Source organism: Talpa occidentalis, unplaced genomic scaffold, assembly GCF_014898055.3.
Source record: "Talpa occidentalis isolate TD23 unplaced genomic scaffold, MPIMG_talOcc4v2.1 talOcc4.15, whole genome shotgun sequence".
NCBI classification, from domain to species: Eukaryota; Metazoa; Chordata; class Mammalia; order Eulipotyphla; family Talpidae; genus Talpa; species Talpa occidentalis.
The window spans coordinates 15197121-15210375 of record NW_023601543.1 but is presented as its reverse complement, the minus strand read 5'-3'; the positions used below and the strand labels follow the sequence as shown (position 1 = coordinate 15210375).

Below are 13255 nucleotides of genomic sequence, written 5' to 3'. Positions count from 1 at the left end.
GGAATGTTTGTAGGCACTGGGGATGCAGCTATGAACAAAACAGACAAAGATCCCTGCCTTGTGGAACTTGTATTCTGGTGAGGGAAGGTAAACTATACACAAGATTGATAAAGTAAAATAGAATAATGGATAGTGATATATCCTATGGAGAAAAACAAACAGAGGAGGGATAGGAAGCATGTGTATGGGTGGAGGAAAAGAGATTGTTGCAGTGCAATTTTAAATAAAGTCTAAAGAAGTTCTCACTGAGACAGTGACATTTGAGCAAAATCCTGAAGGAGATGAAAGTGCAGGCAGAATGAACAGCAGGTGCAAAAACCCTGAGGTAAGAGTGTGTTTGGTAAATTCTGAGAATAGCAAGGAATAGTATGAACAGGTCGAGTTGTAGTGGTGGGAGAAGTCAGAAAGATGATAACAGCTGGAAATATAGAATCTCACAGATTATCCTTTGTAAGTTATATGCATTGATAACCTCTTCTCCCAGCCTGTGCCTTGTCTTTTAGCATATGTCATCTTGAGGTACATGCATTTTTGAAATTTAATGTAGTTAAATGTATCAGTCAATTCCTTTATTGTTTGTGCTTTAGTAGTTTTTCAAATTTTTTATTGCATGGTCATAGAGATAGTCTCCTATTCTGGAAGTTGAAAAGTGTTGCTTTTCACATTTACACATTTAATCCATCTGTAATTGATTTTTCCCTTTATGGCGTGAGGAGGGGATCTAATTTTATAATTTTCCATCTGGACGGTCATTAGTTCCAGCACCCTTTAGTGGCTAATCCATTCTCTCCCCACTGATTTGAGATGTCACATATGCTGAATATAAACCATCCATATATGTTTGTGTCTGTTTTCGAGCTCTGCATTCTAGTGCATTGGTCTACCTCCAATGGAATATACCACACTATCTTAATGACTACAGGTTTAAAATAGTTAGTTAGATATAGATATAGGTATAGATATAGATATAGTGTGGATAGTTAGTCCCCTATAGATTCTTGAGCAAATGAATACCACAATGAAAACATTACTCTGGGAAGAATATTATTATCAATGAAAAAAATGATTAAAGGAGAGAACACAAGTACTTACAATAAATTGATGACAGTGCAAATGGGGAGAAAGCAAGGAATCTAAAAGTGATTCCAAAGAAAATATTCACAAGGTTTGTTGAGAACTTTCAAGTCCTAGTGGCCATGTGAAATGAGCGAGTTTGTTTTGTCATTCAGTCTTGTGTTGACAATGGGGCATATTAGATAAGGGGCCCGGGTCAGCGATCTACATTTGGTCGTTACTGTTTAGAGGTGACCTTGAGGGGACGAAAAGGGGATCAAAGGTCTGAGACGTGGGAGTTTTTCGGACTTAGGGGGTGGAAGAAAGAAGGGAGAAGGGAGAACATCTGAGAGGTGGGCTACCCAGCACGGTGCGGCGCGTTATAGCTGTAAGAAGTATTCTTGGACAGGACGATGTGGGTCCTACTGACTCAACACTTTTGAGTTCCGCCAGGACCATGTTTTGTTTCTGTGGCAACCTTCAAAGCCCGCAGAACAATTCTGGTGTCACAGGCAGTATCTAAAGCATATTCTTGGCTGGACGTGGTAGAGGCGCTTCCAGCCCGTCGGGTCCCTACTTGCACTTCGGCAGGTTGGCCGCAGGGGGCGGAATCTGCGGCGGCCTGGAAAACTGGTGGGGGCGCGAGGCGCCGCTCTCTCTCGGGTCAGGCTCGGCTCCCGGCTCCCGGCTCCCGGCGCCTGGCGCGGAGCCGTTTCGCGAACGACTCGCCGCCAAGGCTGGTGGGTGGGTGTTGGGACGCGGGAGGCCGTGTCGTCGGATCCACCCGCAGTCCACAGCCCCGCCGAGCCCGGAGGCCGCCCGGATGGAGCCGCCGCTCCCGTCGGAGCCCAGCCCCTGGCCGTATCCGCCTGAGAAAAGGGGGAGGGGGGCAGCGCAGAGCTGGGGGTGCGGGTCGGGGGAACTGCGGAACGCGGCGGCGGGGGAGCGGGAGGGCGGCCAGCCCTGGAGGCCGAGCTGAGCGGGGGAGGGGACCTGGCGCAGAAGGTGATGCCCCCGGCCCCCGGGAGGACTGCAGGGAGAGGGGTGGGCGACCCCCTCCAGCCAGCCTGCCCCACGCCTGGCTGGCCGCGCTTCTGGAGGAGACCCTTGACTTGCGCCCGCATACTATCGAGGGTATGGAGATGAAGGGTCCTAACCGGGAGCCCTGCACCCTGACCTTAGCCAAAGGAACGGGCTATATGAGTAAGTAACCACCTGATTCCCACACTGGAGGGGAGCCTACCGTTACCTCCCAACCCCAAACCGCGATGAGCACCCACTCTCCTCCCAGCGAGGCCGCGAGGGCAACAGGTTCAGGGCCAGGTGCGAAGTGCGAGTGCTCTCTAGCCACAGGGCTTTGCCCCAACTTCCAAGCCCTAAGCTTGCGCCTGCAGTGTCGCTGAGTGGAAGGACTGAATGGGTGGGGAAGCAGGAAGCCTGGGTTCTTAGTTCCTGCCCCTGCAACTGACAAGAATTGTGTAACCATCGGGCAAGTCAATAAAGCTTTCTGGGACTTAGTGTCCTCATCAGTTAAATAAAAACATTAATTGCCTTACCTTATGGCCTTTGGAGTTGTGACTGGGAGAATAATAAATGTAAAAGTGGTTTACAAAAAGTAAAAGTGCTACAGCAACACCTCTTTGTTAACCTTACCAAAGTGCCTTTTCTTAACCCCATTCAACTGGTTCCTCCAGTCTCCCCACCCCTTTATTCCACTTGCTTGAAGGCATATTCGTTAATTAAGTAATGGTTTGGTGTAGGCCAGTAACTGCCTCACTTATTGACTTGACACAAAAAGTAATGAAATATCTAGAAATATAAAAGACATTTGGCAATTTACCAGTTCCTGTTACCTTCCATTCCACCCTGCAGAGACCTCATTAAATGCTGTTGGGTGATTGATCAAAAGATTGTTTTTGATAAGCTATCACTGTACCTGCTGATCGCACTCTCTTGCCACTAAAACCGCCTCAGAGTATCCATGGCAACCATTACATATCTTAGGCCTCTATCATGTGTGCCCAGGCCACCTCCTTTTGGTTCTCTGGTTTCTTGACATCAGAGTTTAAAAGGTGTTGATCACTTCAGTCCTGCTCTCTCCCAACCGTGAATTCTACCTAAAAACAATTTTCCCAGTCTCTTCATTTAGATTGTTCAACTGATTCTGTGTCTAGGCTGTCTAATTTATGCGGTGGAAATTCCCACCGGCCTGTCTGCCCCCTTGTCTAAGGTTCTTCGTGCCACTCTAAATGGACATCACATAGTTTTATAAAGTAGCCCTTGACTAGAACCTACTTGGCCAGTTCTGTCCCTATGGGTGATTCATGTTATTTTACCCAAATTTGATCAAATCCTGCAACACCAGTTTGAAAAATAATTTCCACAGAAAAATTAATGAAAAGTGGACTACCACTGCCACTGCCTTATAAGGCTGGGATGGGGTGGAGAGATGTGACCCTTGGGTAAATCAGTGCCTTGGTTTCTTCTATAAAAACAAAATTATGATTAAATAAAAATGAGCACACTCCCTTGGTTAGGTGAACTTAGAACTCTGTTCAGGTAATAAAGAAGTGAACAGTTGGCTTTGAGAGAAAGGCCTGATTGTATCTGGGCTCTTGTATTAGAAGAACTTATTTATTTATATTTTTACATCATTGTTCATTTTTAAACAATATTTGCTTCCCCCCACCCCCTCAGGTGTAGTCCCCGTAGAGTTTCCTTCACCAATGCACCTGTGCACCATCACCTCAATCCCCTGTGCTTCTCCCTCCCTCCTGCTGATCCCTCTCCCGTCTCCTCCCCTACAGGATGTCTCTGATTTATAATTGTCCATTTTTGCATTGTTGTGTCAGCAATCAAAAAATATAAACTCATGCCATTTGCAGCAATGTAGATGGAACTAGATGGAATTATGCTCAGTGAAATAAGCCAGAAGGAAAAAGAAAAATAACGGATGGTTTCACTTATAGCAGGAATATAGGGGAACCAAATAATACATCAGTGTAGAAGAACTTTTCAACATGCAATGATAGCTCTCCTGACTGTTCACCCCACAGAGAAGTCAGATTCTTGTGTCCTGATTCTGTATAAGTCATCACTTATACGAACAGCTTAGTCACACTTAGTGACTTCATTATGTCCAGGTCTTGTTCCAAGCACTTCTCATGAATTATTTCATTTAACCCTCATGTGAGAGTTACTATAAAATAGTAATATCATCATGATCCCCCTTTCTAGATACAGAAATTGCACAGAGAGGTTGTCAATTGTTCACAGTTAGGCAGTATTATAGCTGAGATTTGAACCCAGGTGCACCTCAGAATTACATTCTCTAAGATGCTTTTCTGACATCATTTATTAAAGACAACTAATACTGTAATACCATTGATAATCCTCAAATTCTTGTCTTTTGAGTGCATTCTCTTACTTAGGTGTCCAGAACATTTTTACTTTTGGCCTTTTAATCCTAGAATTTGAAACCTAGTTAATCTTTACTTTTGTAATCCCTGTTATCTGCCATAGGAGGCATTTCCTTGAAAGACCTAAATTACAATTAAAAATGACGTTTTTGAAGTGGGATCAAATACTAAGATTATTTTTTTTTTCCAGGGATAACAGATTATGCTGGTTTCATCTTGAACCTTGAAAAATCAAAGTATTTCCTAGGGATAATGCTGAGTCTGCATTCACAATTTGTCATTGCTGTTGAACAACTCAAATTTTGATTTCTGTTGTTTGGTCCTATACCTATTATTTGTCATCTTTCAGTTCTGAAATGACTGGTTACATTTAGGTAGAATTTTACACTTATTCTTAGCCCTATTTTCTTGCTACAACTTACTGAGTAACACATAGTAGATATTCAATAAATATTTGTGGAATGACTTAAATTCCCAGTTTATATTTGTTTTGTGATGGTTTTTAACAGTACAGTCCACTTGAAACTTTACGGCTGATGTTCCACACCATTTCTTGTCTTATATGGCTTTGAGATTATATTGGTTTATGTCCATTTTGCTCCAAGTCAGCTTTTCCTCCTTCACCCTTGCTTTGTCAGCCTTTTATCTAGTTTTAGCTGTACTCAGGAACTTTGCAGATTCGCTCCATATTCTTCTTGTCACCTTAAAATACAAACCCATGCAAATTAGGCAGGTAAGATCAGCACAGAAAGTGTTAATACTTAGTCTATTGCAAAGTTATCACATTGGGGGGCAGGGGGAATTAAAAAAGCTAAAACAACAAGCTCCCCAAAGACAAAAAAAATAGAAATCAAATGCTTCAAAACAATGGCATTTTAACCAGCTGTTGAACAGTTGTATTTAAAAGTTCATCTGTGTTTATAGATTTTATTTAGCCAGTTCATTTATTCAACCCATATTTGTAGAGCATCTAGTAGGAAACAAAACTATGATAGAGGCCTCATTTTCAAAGAGCTCATTTCAGTGAAGCACATAAATACGGTTGACCCTCGCACAACCAGGTTTGAAGTGGGAGGAAGGTCAATTAATACCCGACCGAATTTTTTTTTTTCAATCCCAACATTCTGCATTCATGTATTCGAGCAACCTTGCCTGTCTGTTGGTTGAAGCTGAGAATGCGGAACCTGTGGTATATATGGAGAGCTGACTCTATGATCACCGAATTTTTGCAACTGCAAGGGAGTCGTTCTCCTTAAGCCCTGCGTTGTTCAAGGGCCAGCTGAATAAATCTGATGAAGTGTATAAGTGGAGCGTATACCTGCTCTATTAGAGGGACAAGCAAGGAGGATGAGGCCATTTGGATAACAGGTTTAGCTGGTAGCTTCACACAGAAGATACTTGAACTGTGTCTCAGCAAAAAAAGAAGTGTTTCTGGCAAAAAGAACCTGAAGAGAGGGAAGCTAGTGAAACATTAAGAATGGGGCCTTTGCCAGTAAGTTTCAGCTTGATTCCGGGCCACTGGATAAGTAGTACATAAAAATATTGCAGGAGTACTTAGGGATTTAGGAGTCTTAATTTTTTATGGAGGAGCCAAATTCAATCGTGTTTACATAAACATACTAACATGAAGTTGAAAAGCTAAATAAAAACATGAGGAATTGTTGCAATATCTGCTACCTTGTTGGCCACTGGAGTTATTTTGACCAATCTTACTGGGTGGGCACCTCTTATTCATCCATGAATCTGTACACTTGTTTGAAGAGATAGATCGATTCTTTTTTTTTTTTTTTTTTTTTGGGACCCTCGCCGGTGGCTGGGGATCAAGGGCAGCCTCGCAACCCAGCTCTGAACCGCTGCGCCACCAGGGGAGGCCCTAGATCGATTCTTTTGGTAAACGCTATTGGACTATAAGCAGAAAACCAATTTAAGAATTCTCTAATTTGTTTAGTCTACAAACGAGTCACTGCTATGTGCCAGGCACTGTGCTAAATCATAGCAGTGATATGCTGGGGGAAAAGAAAGCATAGTCCCTGCTTTCACGGACTTCATACCTAGCTATTAGTTTACTCTGGTATAGATACTCTGAGCATGTATATGCAATTCACACAGTTAAGAATGTAAAGTGTTTTTAGGTCATAGACTGTTACATGTTCTTTATAGCATAGAACAGTGCAGTATTCAGATACTGATCACCACTGCTATGCTGTAGACCTAGAGCAATACCTAGCAGTCATGATGCTCAGATCGAGAGACCTAGACCTAGATACAGCAAATCTAATCAATACAGACTAGATTTGTGTGACAACATAGCATTGTACTTCGTTGCTAAATGTTGAGTTTTTCAATAGCTATTCGTTGATGCATTCTTCTGTTTCCTAGGTTAATAATCCAGTTGCACGAGAAAGAACAGCATGTTCAAGATATCATTCCTATAAATAGCCACTTTAGATGCGTTCAAGGTACTAGCTTTAATCGCTGAACTGGTTTATAATGTTTTTCTTTGGTCATTATTATGTTGTGTAATTCCATGTATAATTAAATTTGTCACTACACATGAAATGTATTATTCTTTGAATCAAAAGATAGCCTTACTAATTTATCACTGAGAAGATAAATGCTGTGTCTAAGTGTGTGTGTGTGTGTGTGTGTGTGTGTATGTGTGTGTATATATGAAGCATGTGTGTATGTGTGTATATACTCCCCCCCCCACCTACTTTCCTGGCTGGAGTTACAGGTATATGTGGTATGCTGGCTATACAGGTAGTCTTTCATTCTGATAGACCTATATGTGCATTTATTTATTTATTTATTTATTTATTTATTTATACAAGCACTGGGTACAGTCAGAAGCACGGAAGGGTGAGATAATTCACCAGAGCCAGAGCGGGGAGCAGAGCAGGCAGAAGGACGGAAGTACACTGCTGAGGGGAGCAGCGGGCGGCAGGAGAGGTCTGCACGCCATGTGGGACCCGCCTCCGGTGGCCGGGGAGCAGCCGGGGATCGAACCGGCACTGCAGAGGCTGCGGGCAGCTTCGCAACCCAGAGCTCAACCGCTGCGCCACCGGGGAGGCCCTATATGTGCATTAAAATAACATTCTTGGACTTAACTGATACACTATTCATTGTAAAGTATCAAGTCCGCTTGGATTTACTCACATTCAGCCCCTTCTCTTCACAGTATTTAAAATGAAAATATTTGGCAACATGCCTTGCCAGATTGTAATACCTTACACTCAGTTGTGCTGATTCTCAAACCTTGACATTGGTGAATCATGAGAAAATTGACTCCAGGAGGAATTATTTGGCTTCCTGCCCTCAAATTTGGGGACTGAGAACAGAAAATCTGTTGTTTCATCTGCTACAATGAGAGTCAAAAATTGGGAGGCTTGTGTAGGAGGTGTTGCTTCTATCATCTCACATTGCTCTAGAAAGGAAATTGATTAATTACTAGAGAACAAGTGCATTATGTTTCCATTGACTTAATCAGACAGAAGCATTCCTTATCAACTATGGCTTCTTGGAAAACTTCAATTCTACCTTGTATGGGTTTTTTATTAATCTATGTTGAACTTTTTGGGTTACAAAAGAACAGAAAAGTATGTTTTAAAAAATAAGCTCCATCCTGCAGAGATTAACACCTAACATTTTCCTTTATTCTACACATGCAACTTTTAGCGTGTTGGCACTCATTCTGTCATGTACAGTTTTTTGTCTGTCCCACATGCCATTATATTTCAAGTGCTTTTTCATGGCTGTGTATTGTTGCATTTTACAAATAGGCAATAATGTAATTTTTCCCTATATTGGCCGCTTGGGTTATTTTTCATTAGTATAAATAGCAATGCAATAAACATCTCTATAAATCTCTCTGCACCTCTTATTTCCTTAGGATTTATTTCTGTAAGTGGAAATAATAAGGGGGGATGACTTTTAAAGCAGTACGTCTAAAGAACTAAAAATACCCACAATGAATAGTATCTACCTTATACAGAAGAATGAAGTCCTAACTATTTAGTCTGCCCTATGTGAGAAAGACCCAAGCAAGTCACCTGCATGCAGGCTAAGCTGCTTCGGTCACTTCACTTTTCGTGATGAACCTTTGTTACATAAGCAGCCCTTGAAGGAGGAGAAAAACCCAAAAAGCATGACTTTGGATTAGTGTCTTATCAACTTCTGTATCTTTTTGTACTACTACTAGAGGCTCTTCTCCCATTCCTTGCTTTATTATTTTTATAAGAAATAACAGGTTGTTAATTTGGAATCTGGGAAAATACACGTGTGCATACGCAGGAGTTCCCGTAATGAAAGGAACAGCTGCCTCCTCGAGTTTGTACATCCTTTCTGTTTCCTGACCTGTGCATCTGTTTTGAAACATCTAAAAATGTTCAATCTTAAATAATTAAAGTTTCTGAAGAAAAATGGTGAATATATAGCACCCAGGTCCTGATGGCCTATTTTCCTTTGCCTCTGCATGCTAGTAATAGTGTTGAAACTGTTTCCTAATCTTAGGCAACTTAATTCCTTACCAGTTGTTTCTACATACCTGAATAATGGAGTCAAATATACAATCCAGGCTTGTGAGATTTCTCTGTCTAGCCAAGGTAGATTCAGGCTAATCCCACAGTTACTACCCAGAATTCAACTAACCACGAAGGTCTGGCAGGTCCTGTTGACCAAATCCAAGGAAATTGGAAAGGAAGAAATTGATTGGGTCTAGACACTAGTGGTAAGGAAGTCCTGGAGAGCTGTTGAGAGAAGAGAACTCTGAACTTGGGCACTGTGCTTTGCCCTGTATTACACTTATTCTTTAGCTATGGTAGGCCTCAGACCCACCAATACTAATTGTAGACTGAATGCAAAAACTTCAGGTATATTCTGTTCCTGTACAGGGCAGGGGCAGAGGTAATGTACACTGGGAATTATTTGAGACTTAGATCTGAGTTAAAGTAATTCACTTCTGGTTCTTGAGGGTCACCCTTGGCTTTTTATATCTAGATGATACAGTTGTATTGTATTTATTCAGTATGTTATAGTTAAAGGGGAATTAAACTTACCTTCACTTGAATTAACATGTTATACTCCCTACTATTAATTTGTCATTCCTTGAGTTGCTTTGAGACATTCCATTCAGTTACTTGTTTAGTTTGTTTTCTCTTAATGGAATTGTTCATGATCTTTAGAATCTAGTGCCAGTAAAATCCTTTTTAAAAAAAAGCAAAGGATTTTTAAAAATGTGTTCTAAGGCCTAGGGGTGGTGATTGAGAAGCAGTTGTTTAGTTAGGCATAGAATTATTTGGATATAATGAATGGTATTCTCTTCCCTGATTCTGTTCTTTATCCTTTTCCTTCAGAAGCTGAAGAAACTCTTTTGATTGATATAGCCTCAAACAGTGAGTATCTTTCTGAATGGAATGAATTTTCATTCAGCAAACTTTTACTATATTTAAGACACTGTTTTTTGGTCCATCTTTTATCATCATCTCCTATATTCTCCATTGTCTTAATGAAGAATTAACATTCATTGGGAATACAAATTAGCATTGCCTCCTTAACACATTTAGGGTAAGCATAAGAAAAAACAAGCGGCTGGCGAAAATCTTTAGAAAGTTGAAAATAGGATGTTTTTCTAATCCTGAATTTCTCTGAACTCCCAGTATTATTACTGTCAGCTAAACCATTGTTGTGGAACTGATCATTGTAGGAAGGGTCAGGAAATGCTTAAAGTACATTAGGTTCATGAGTGGGTTTTGGGTTTGGTTTTGGTTTTTAACTATTGTTAGGTTTTAAGCTTTTCCCCCCTTACCCATTTTATATTTTTGTATCTTAAATCATAATGTTTTCCTTTACTTGTTATTATTTTGGGTTGCTACAGACTCCCCCTTATACCAGGGATACTTTGCTTGTAGCAGACATAACTCTTTTCCTTAACATAATTTTGATCTTTTTTTTAAGTCCTACCCCCTCAAGGCATCCATTTATCAGGGAGAGCATGGACTTTTCACTGTTTCTGTTCTCTCGTTTTAATGTTTGAAGCAAATCATGATTGACTTTCTGTGCAAGCTGTTCTTTGTTTATCATCTAATTACACTTTGTTATGAGGAGGAGAAAATGGGCATTTGACTGCTACTGTGACTGCTGTGTGGTTGCTATGGAAAAGAGGATGTGACCACATGAATCTAATCTCTTGGTTGAGTCCTTGGATAAGTGGGATTTGGCCCTTTGCTTGGGGCTTTTGGTTATACATAATTTTGTTTAGACACAGGGCCTGTCCTTGGCCCTGTTACTTCTTATTGAACAATTTAGGTAGGCTTTTTCTGGTTTGGGTTTTATTATTCTTTTCTTAAGTCATGGGTTTTGGAAGCCTCATGAACTCATCCTCAAAGGCTGAGTAAACAAAGCTTTGGGCTTCTGCTTACAGGTATCTCAGAGAACAAGCAATGTCTATGTCTCATTGGGCTCAGAAAGAAGGCAGAAACAGTATTAGAAAAGCAAATCTGAGCAATGGAAGTACAGTAGGGACTGACATTACTATTGAAATAAGATACTAAAATTTGTCCCATTCTTGGGGTGGAAATGGGTATTTGATCTAAAGCTTAAAAAGTTAAACTGAGCTGTGCCTTTTGTCTTATAAACACCTAATTTATAGCATTCATTTTGTTGGCCTCTTCTACACAGAAACTAGCCATGTGTTGCTCTGTCCAGAGTTCAAGTTACTGAACCGTAGAGGAGAAATAGTTAAGTAACCACTTAAATAAAATCTTTTGTTATCTTAGCTCCTTTTGTAATATTTGCACTGAAACCAGATTTTATATCGATCCTTGGACTTCATGTGTAACCTTTAGAGCACACAGAATGTTGCAGGAGGGAGACCCTGGATTTGTCAAGCAGGCCTGATTTTAGTGTAAATATGTGTTTTCCCATGATAGAGGTAACATAACTTTATTATGTACAATTTTGAAAGTACAGAAATGTTTAAAGTACCAAATTAAAATTATGTTGCTGCAAGTTAGAGATCACCACTGTGGTATAAACAGGTATCAATACAGAAGAGGCAAGTAGCTGGTTTTCAAGGGCTGGAAGTTAACTGGGTAGGTGCCACAGAGAAACAGAGAGGTAAAGCGGTGCTGGGCTTTTACAAGTATAATGGTGGCATGTGTATGATAAAAAGGAAAGTGAAAGCAAGAGGGGGCGAATGGATACTGAGAAAGTGAATGGGTCACTGGGCTTGGGGGTTCCCACATGAGCAAGTAAGCTGGAGGGACTAACAAGTCAGGGCGGGATGTTTAATTAATGCTGTATGAGTTGGTACTGCTTCTATGATGAAAAGGTCCAGGTAGTATAACTGAGTTGTCCCAGTACAGACTGAGGGAGAAAGTGGCTCAGATGGAGGGCAAATGTCATTGGATAAAGAAACAGAAGGCCGGCCTCCCCTGGTGGCGCAGGCGATGAGCGCCGGGCTGTGAAGCTGTGAAGTTGTCCGCAGCCTCTGCAGTACCGGTTCAATCCTGGCCACCCAGCGAGGGTCCCACATGACGCGGCAGACCTCTCCTGTCTCACCCACTGCTCCCCTTAACAGTGTATTTCGGTTATCTGCCTGTTCTGCTCCCCACTCTGTCTCTGTTGAATCCTCTCATCCCATGCATCTGGCCTGTACCCTGGTTCTTGTATAAAATAAATAAATAAATCTTAAAAAAAAAAAAAAAAAGGCGCTGACTAGGTTTTCTGTGCTAATTTGAAGAGACCCAAAATTAACGCAGGAGTTTGAAAGGAGAGAAAATCTTATGAGTCGGGTAGTGAATCCTGGATTCAGAAGATTCTGGGATTATGGCACATGATCTCATGGAAAAAGGAAGGGAAGAAAATGGCACAACCCAATGAATGAGCTTCAAAGGAGAAATGACTGCTTTCCGAGGGAGGAGAAGGAATGGTCTGGCATTAGGACAGATAAGGACACCAGGCTTAAATTACCCAGGGTGTGCGAGAGATCAGAAGCAGCTCCACTTGAGAGGGCTGTGGGGAAGTGCTGCTGTCAGGAACCAGCCAGTTCGCAGGTGACTAATTTTCAATCTGGATTCACATTAGAATGACCTGGGGAGTGCTTAAAAACTACTAGTGCCTGGACTTTACCCCCAGAGATTCTGTTTTGTTGGACTGGGCTGGGACCTAAGTGTCAGCATTTTCTAATAGTGCCTGCTAATTCTACTGCACCACAGTTAAGAACTATGAGAGGTGCCAGAACTATTCAGAGAAGTTGAGGCTATAAGAGTGCTTGCTGATCACAGAGAGGCCAGGGGGGTTGGGAAGAGTGTAGTCAGTTGGGTCATGGGAGCATTAGGCCTTTTGCCATACATCATGTGTTATTTTTGTAAGCAATTTCTGGAATCTTCCATCCTGGGTCAGTTTATTTTTGATATTTGCTAAAATATATCTTTCAAGGATTGTGGGAGAGAGGGAATATGTGTTCTTGTTCTAAGTACTATCAGATAGAAACTGTTCTTTTTTTGTTGTTAAATTACTTTTAATATAAATTATCTGAGGAAGGGAGGACTGTTTGTTCCCCGAAGGAGAGGCTCCTGTCTCTTCAAGGCTGCTCCTAGTTGATAGTCTATTCATTTCCCCCTTTTTTCCTTCTTCCTTACAATGGCACCCTTATTCATTTTCTTATCCCTGGTCCACTGCATGCCTTCTTTATCATTTTTTTCTCTTTATATCTCTTTTCTGATCACTACATCTCCACCTTAGGAAATACAGAGGTTCAGAAGTGGATTTCTGCCATAAGAACT

At 41.3% G+C, this 13255-nt stretch overlaps 1 protein-coding gene across 1 annotated transcript in view; it reads left to right on the top strand.

The window, feature by feature from the left end:
- Positions 1-298: 298 nt before the first annotated feature.
- Positions 299-13255, top strand: part of OCRL (OCRL inositol polyphosphate-5-phosphatase) — a 38280-nt gene continuing 25323 nt past the window's right edge. Inside the window, 7 exon segments of the mRNA XM_054695957.1 lie at positions 299-325; positions 1645-1914; positions 2178-2232; positions 2235-2256; positions 6852-6931; positions 9824-9862; positions 11148-11212. Of these exon segments, the coding sequence (XP_054551932.1) occupies positions 299-325; positions 1645-1914; positions 2178-2232; positions 2235-2256; positions 6852-6931; positions 9824-9862; positions 11148-11212 (558 nt within the window).